This window comes from Nicotiana attenuata, chromosome 12 (genome assembly GCF_001879085.1).
Source record: "Nicotiana attenuata strain UT chromosome 12, NIATTr2, whole genome shotgun sequence".
Lineage (NCBI taxonomy): Eukaryota > Viridiplantae > Streptophyta > Magnoliopsida > Solanales > Solanaceae > Nicotiana > Nicotiana attenuata.
Window position 1 is genome coordinate 1,743,774 of NC_032000.1, and position 7,336 is coordinate 1,751,109.

The 7,336-nt window shown below is 34.6% G+C and overlaps 1 protein-coding gene across 1 annotated transcript; it reads left to right on the forward strand.

The window, feature by feature from the left end:
• LOC109235149 (probable sulfate transporter 3.3) lies at nt 253–6,798 on the forward strand. Its single transcript, XM_019401123.1, has 13 exons — nt 253–1,120; nt 1,452–1,500; nt 1,595–1,802; nt 2,375–2,546; nt 3,261–3,326; nt 3,827–3,940; nt 4,042–4,158; nt 4,717–4,843; nt 5,085–5,371; nt 5,549–5,739; nt 5,846–5,934; nt 6,259–6,335; nt 6,455–6,798. The coding sequence occupies exons 1-13, from the start codon at nt 830–832 to the stop codon at nt 6,611–6,613; spliced, it is 1,947 nt and encodes a 648-aa protein (XP_019256668.1). The 5' UTR covers nt 253–829; the 3' UTR covers nt 6,614–6,798.

A 7,336-nucleotide genomic window follows, 5' to 3' on the forward strand; every position in this document is an offset into this window, starting at 1 on the left:
TAAACTTGAACTATTCCCAGCATTAGTAAGAGAATAAAGAAGTAATTACTACACATAGCCTTATGTGATCTCGTATTTTATTTGTATTTTTTCCCACTGCGATGTTTCTACAAACAAAAAAAAATTCTTTATATGATGAGATAAAAATAAAAATTAGTGAAGAGCAGTTTGCCGCCATACCGACCTCCACATATCACTTTATCTAAAACTATCCCTCTGAAACTCTGAGTACTCTTCATTTATAATCTTGATCCTTAACTCTACATCTTTTGTATAAATTTCATAACCTTCTTAGAGAAGTGCACCCTTCCATTTAATGAAATTTCTCTATTAATTTTCTCATTTTCCCATTTCACATATTTACTTGGATATGTACCTATCACAAAATCTCACCTTATTTTCATCAGAATCTTATCCAACTTCACTTTCTCCATCTTTTGAACAATAACACTAACTATTACCTTCCATACAAATTCCAAGTCTTTAGTAAGTTTACTTGTTTGATATTTCTACTCAAATATTAAGTAGATTTTGTGATCACCTTTTTAGATTCTATATGTCCATTTTTTACCTATATATTTAGTCAGCACCAAAGTCTCTGGTCAAGGAAAAATATTCAACACCACTACTGTTACATTCTTCTTATTTTCAGTCCCTCCTTAAAAACAAATTTAGGGTTATCTTTTTTTTCCAAGGTATAGAAATTATCAAGTGGAGTAGTACTAGTTTGTTTGGTAGTTGTCTTTTTGAAAGTTGATGGAAATATAAATAGGAGGAAAGGAACCACAGTCATTTTGCATTCCAAACCATTCTCATTAATTAGACCAAAATGGAACCAAATAATGAGAACAGAGTTATAGACATAACAGCTATGGAGGTACACAAAGTTGTTTCTCCACCCCATAGAAGCACTTTCCAAAAACTCAAAAATAGGCTTAAAGAAACCTTTTTCCCTGATGACCCTTTACGTCAATTCAAAGGTCAGCCATTGAAACAGAAGCTACTTCTTGGTGCTCAGTATGTTTTTCCTATACTAGAATGGGGTCCTAATTATAGCTTCAAGCTGTTCAAATCTGATATAATCTCTGGCCTCACCATTGCTAGCCTTGCAATTCCTCAGGTTGGTTTTTTTTTTTTTTTTGTCTCGTTCTATGGTTTTTATTGATGGTACTACTGATATATTGCCTCTTTCTGTCTTCTTTTCATCTTCTTGAGGCGAGTGTCTCTCGGAAACAGCCTCTCTACCCCTCGGGTAGGGATAAGGTCTGTGTACACACTAACCTCTCCAGACCCCACTAGTGGAATTTCACTGGGTCGTCATCGTCATTGTTGTTGGTTCTTTTATCGTCTCAGGCGTAACCGTTTTCTTGATTTTGTCTTCTAAAGTTATGGTAAATTTCATTTTTACTATTGTTACTTTGCTAACTCTTTCCTTTTTTACTTTTTGGCAGGGAATTAGCTATGCAAAACTAGCTAACTTACCTCCAATTGTTGGTCTTTGTGAGTGTTTTCATTGTCATCATGCATTTTTTTTGTTGTTGGGGTACTTAAGTAAATAATTTTTTTTTTTTTAATTTGCTTTTTTGGAGTGTAGATTCAAGTTTTGTTCCTCCTCTTGTTTATGCTGTTCTTGGAAGTTCAAGGGATCTTGCAGTAGGGCCAGTTTCAATTGCATCACTTGTTTTAGGATCAATGTTGAGAGAAGTGGTGTCCCCAACTAAAGATCCAATCTTGTTCCTTCAACTTGCTTTCTCTTCTACTTTCTTTGCTGGCCTTTTCCAAGCTTCTTTAGGCTTTTTGAGGTAATTCCCACTCTTTTTTTTTTAATTTCATTCTTCTGAATTGCAAATTCCCTAAAGAAAAAAAAACACATAGTTCGGTGCACAAGGCATCATGTGTTCACCTAGGGTCCAGGAAATGACCGAACCCAACGGGTGTGATGTATATATAGAGGCGATCCAGGATTTGAATCTCGCTGGTGCACTTTTTGGTTCAACCAAAATCTGCTTTGTATATAGGGTGCTCACACTATTTTCTAAAGACATATACATGTATACATAGAGTTTTTGCCGAAGTGCCGAACTTTACGGGTTCCGATGACCCCTCTATCTATTGCACAGGTCCGCCTATGTGTATATAGCCTACTTTAATGCAAGTATTAGTGTTTGTGTCTACGGTTCGAACTCGTGACGTATGAATCACACAGAGACAATTTTGTCGTTGCTCCAAGACTTTCCTTCTACGATTACCTAAAAAGAACAAGGAAAATTACAAAGTTACCAGTTTCAAAGAAAAAACAAGGAAAATTACAAGTGTAGAGATTGGTTTTGGTTAGTAACCTTTTTTTTTTGTTGATCTTTTTGGGAAATTGCAGACTCGGTTTTATTATTGATTTTCTTTCAAAAGCAACACTGATTGGATTCATGGCTGGAGCTGCTGTTATAGTGTCACTGCAGCAACTCAAGAGTCTTCTTGGTATCACAAATTTTACCAAGCAAATGGCGATAGTCCCTGTTCTAAGTTCTGTTTTCCACAGAACTAATGAGGTTATTACTGTCTTTTTACCCTCTTCTTAAATGTAACTGATAATTATACTTTTTCTTTCTTGGAATTATATAAAACTAAATCTGTCTTTAGTCTTCAGCTTTTTGGAGCAAATTCAGAGAATTGTATTTGTCTGTGTCTTTTCTACATTTGGATTATAAGAATATTCACGTGCTGACTTGGCTTTCGATGCTGTCATGTGAATTCAAGATTCTTAAAATCAAGTACTAATTGTCTCCCCATTTTTTAAAATTTTTTAATACAAATTTTGATGTGGATAAGTTCATTATAATTTAAAATCGTCTAAAAAGGTGATTATAATTTGAAAATAATTGATGGTAGAAAAACAAATAAATAGCAATTTAATGGTGTTGTAGAATGAGAAACATGTAGTCAGCAAGAAAAAATGTTGACCAGTGTAGCATATTATATAAGCTAGTAATGCACCGAATTTTTTTAAGTTTCTCCCAAAATAGTTTGACAAAAATTATTTCTTTATTAAGTATTGAAACTTTATAGAAGACATCCCCACAAACCTTCTAATTTTCAATCTGAGTTGACTACACTCAAGTCAAAGCAGTCAAGGTTTGAGGGTTTGACCTGATGATGTAACTGAAGTAGCAAGGGAAAATGACATCGTATAGTCACTTTTAAAATAATAGTCGAAATAATGTATATTTTTTGTGTATATAATATTCTATATGGTATATGTGCAGTGGTCTTGGCAAACTATACTCATGGCATTCTGCTTCTTGGTGTTCCTCCTATTGACCAGACACATTGTAAGTGTTCTTTTCCAGCTTTGTTTTGTCCTTTTATTTTTCTTTCTTCACTTTTAAAATGTAAGGAAAAGTCATATTTAGTTGATGTAATTTACTGAATTCTAAATGCAAGTCCTAATGAAGTTCACAATTAAGTATATAATAATGTATTGACTGTGGTTTCAAAGTTTTGTTGCACAGTAGATAAGTTCGAATTTCTTAAATTCCTTACCAATTATTTTTCTGAAGTAAGAAATGATTCCGAGCTAAAGTACAAGAATCTTGCAATATCAAGCATTTTTCATGTTTTTTTTTGTAAATCCCTATATATTTTTGATACAGTCAAACCTCTTTATAATAATTTTATTTGCGCCGGATTTTTCTAGCTTATAGCAAAATATTGTTATAGTGAATATATATGTTAGTTCCATAAGAAATTTATCTTTTATAATGAATGGTTGTTATATAGCGATATTATGACTATGTCTCTTAGTATTATTATGATAAACTTTTGGGTACAGAGCATGAGAAAGCCAAAGCTATTTTGGGTATCGGCAGGAGCCCCTCTTCTTTCCGTCATTATCTCTACACTTCTGGTCTTTGCAATGAAAGGTCAAAAGCATGGTATCAGCATTGTAAGTTTCTAAACCCAAGGAAATTCATCTATACTTTTAATATCTATTATATTTCTAAATCTTGATATTTATTTAATTATTTTCCTTTTGTCTTTTGGTAGATTGGCAAATTACAAGAAGGGTTGAACCCTCCTTCATGGAACATGTTACATTTCAGTGGAAGCTACTTGGGACTTGTAATCAAAACTGGAATTGTCACTGGCGTCCTTTCACTTACTGTAATTTTTTTCTCTTTTACCTATCTTTTTATGAAAAAGGAAAAGAACTGAAATTATGAGTTTTTGGCATATAACACCCATAAATAATGACTATAAAGCTCGTAGCATATAACGCTCAGGACCCATTTGTCCATAGATCTTTTTTTTCCTTCTTTCCGAATTTTTTTTTTCAAAAATATATTTGCCCATAAAATTCTGTAAGTTTTTGGAGATTTTTTTAAAATGAGTTTTTTAAAAATCACTTTTTCAATTTTTTGGGAAAAAAGTTTTTTCCGCACTCACAAAGCTGTAATAGTTTTTCAAGTGAAATGTATGTCCAAACATAAAAAAAATAGGGCAGCCCGGTGCACTAAGCTCACGTTATGCGCGGGGTTCGGAAAAGGGTCGAACCACAAGGGTCTATTGTACGCAGCCTTACCTTGTATGCCCAAACATAAAATTTCAAATTTCAAGTTCAAATATCTTTTTGACTTATCTCCTTATACTACTTTTTTTCAAAATTTACAATTTTTTTGTTCAAACGCCTGCCTACTTAATGTGTTGTGTTAAAAAACATAGGAAGGAATTGCAGTGGGGAGGACTTTTGCTGCTTTAAAGAACTACCAAGTGGATGGAAACAAAGAGATGATTGCTATTGGGGTCATGAACATCGTTGGTTCCTCAACTTCCTGCTATGTCACAACTGGTACATAAATCTTTCAACAGTTTAGAATTTCTAAAACTGTTTGTTTGCTTTATTTCACTGTTTCTTGAGCCGAGGGTCTATCGGAAACAGTCTCTCTACCTTTAAAAGGTAGGGGTAAAGTCTGCGTATACATTACTTTCCCCAGACCCCGCTTGTGGGATTACACTGGGTTTGTTGTTGTTGTTTTTATAGAATTTCTAAAACTGCAGAACACGGGTTAAATGTAACTCTACATTTTCAGGTGCATTCTCTAGGTCAGCAGTGAATCATAATGCAGGAAGCAAAACTGCAGTTTCTAACATAGTAATGGCAGTGACCGTGATGGTGACACTCCTTTTCCTAATGCCTCTCTTCCAATATACTCCCAATGTTGTGCTCGGAGCCATCATCGTCACTGCTGTTGTTGGCCTTATTGACGTCCCAGCTGCTTACCAGATCTGGAAGATCGATAAATTCGATTTCCTAGTCTTGTTATGTGCATTCTTCGGAGTCATCTTCATTTCTGTTCAAAATGGTCTTGCCATTGCTGTAAGCTCCCTCTCAAGTTCCTTTCCTTTTTTTTCTTAACAGTCTCTCCGCCTGCACAAGGTAGGGGTAAGGCTGCATACACAATACCCTTCCCCGACCCCGCTTGTGGGACTATACTGGGTATGTTGTTGTTGTTACGTTACTTGGTTTTTTACTTTCTTTTATAATGAATGTCAGATTGGAATATCAATTCTAAAGGTGTTGCTGCAAATTACAAGGCCAAAAACAGTAATGTTAGGAAATATACCTGGTACTGGAATTTATAGAAATCTTGATCATTATAAGGAGGCTATGAGTATTCCTGGTTTTCTCATTTTAAGTATTGAAGCTCCAATCAACTTTGCCAATGCAACTTATCTTAAAGAAAGGTCAGTACTAGTTGAACTGCTGCATTGACCATTTTGGCATTCATTTTTCTTCTTTTTTTCTTCCTTCCATATTTATTTAGGTCTTTTTATTTGCCAAAAAATAAAGGATTTCAAGATGGATAGAAGACTATGACGCAGAGGGAGGAAAAAACAAGAAACAGTCAGGGCTTAGATTTGTGGTCCTTGATTTGTCTGGTAAGTTCATAGAGACATGGTTCTCAATATTGTCATTTAATCCCAATTTGGCGTAATCGGTAAAGTTAGCTGCCACGTGACTTTCGGAACACGGGTTCGAGCTATGGAAACAGCCTCTGGCAGAAATACAGGGTAAAGCTGCGTACAATAAACCGTTGTGGTCCGGCCTAGCGCATAGCAGGAGCTTAGTGCACCGAGCTCCCCCCTTTTATTTTCAATTCCCTACTTAGATAATACCAAGAAACAGTTAGGACATCAAGAAATTCCCACAAATTAATTTCGACTTGAAAAGTAATTGTGGCTTGTTTTTTTTTTTATGTTCAGCTGTGACTGCCATTGATACAAGTGGAGTCTCATTGTTCAAGGATTTGAGTATGGCAATGGAAAAGAAAGGCCTTGAGGCAAGTGTACTATAGCTTTTAGAGTCACTATTTCTTTTCAAATGAAGTCAAAATCATCAAGACCATTTTCTTTTTTATTTATTCTGATATTCATTTCCTTGATGATTTTGGCATTGCAGTTTGTATTGGTGAATCCAATAGGAGAAGTAGTGGAAAAATTACAGAGGGCTGATGAAACTAAAGATATGATGAGACCAGATTGCCTCTTTTTAACAGTCGAAGAAGCAGTAGCTTCACTTTCCTCAACAATAAAATACCAAATACCAGACAATGTTTGAGATATAATTTCAGCTGCTGTTGCTTAGCTCTTTCATCTGTACCTTTGTAATTCTATTTGGTTGATCAAGAACTCAATCAAAAGCATAAAAATAACCTATGGAATCCTTGAATTGTACAAGCAAAATTAGCTAAGAGAATTATTGACTTTTAAGAAAGAATTTTCAAGCAACCGCTATATTTTCAATCTCTTTTAAGGTAACTCCACTTTTGCGCGGCTACTCACATTGCCAGTCCCAAACTCGAATAAAGGAGGAGTACAGCAATGCTGATGATTAGCATATAATTAATCAACTTATGATAAATCTGAATAATACAAAGTCAAAATGTTCAACAAGAATTCATATACCCAATACCATCTTACTTGAGATTGAGCATAATTATTGTTGTTGTTGCTTAAGGTATATTAAAAGTTCTCTAAAAACTAGAAGTTATGCATGCACTTACAACAAACAAAACAACTCTATGTGATCTGGCCAAGAAGCAATTGAAAGTAAGTTATTTTCTGCTTTCCCTTCACCTTTCTTATTCAAGTTTTCTCTTCTAGCAAACAGCATTTGACCAACCAAAACAACAAGAAACATGAGAAATCTTCTATCAATAGAACTGATTCAGACCATCACAGCCTCTTTATCTTAATTAGCAGCATTTCTGCCCTATAAATAAACTAAGTGAAAGGATCCTTAGCTTTTAAAACTATAAGGGGTTGTTTGGTTGGAATAGGG

Coding starts and splice junctions, on each gene's coding strand:
- LOC109235149 (XM_019401123.1), top strand. CDS start 830: ATGGAACCAAATAATGAGAACAGAGTTATAGACATAACAGCTATGGAG. Junction 1,501..1,594: donor ACCTCCAATTGTTGGTCTTT/GTGAGTGTTTTC, acceptor TTTGGAGTGTAG/ATTCAAGTTTTGTTCCTCCT. Junction 5,740..5,845: donor GCAACTTATCTTAAAGAAAG/GTCAGTACTAGT, acceptor CAAAAAATAAAG/GATTTCAAGATGGATAGAAG.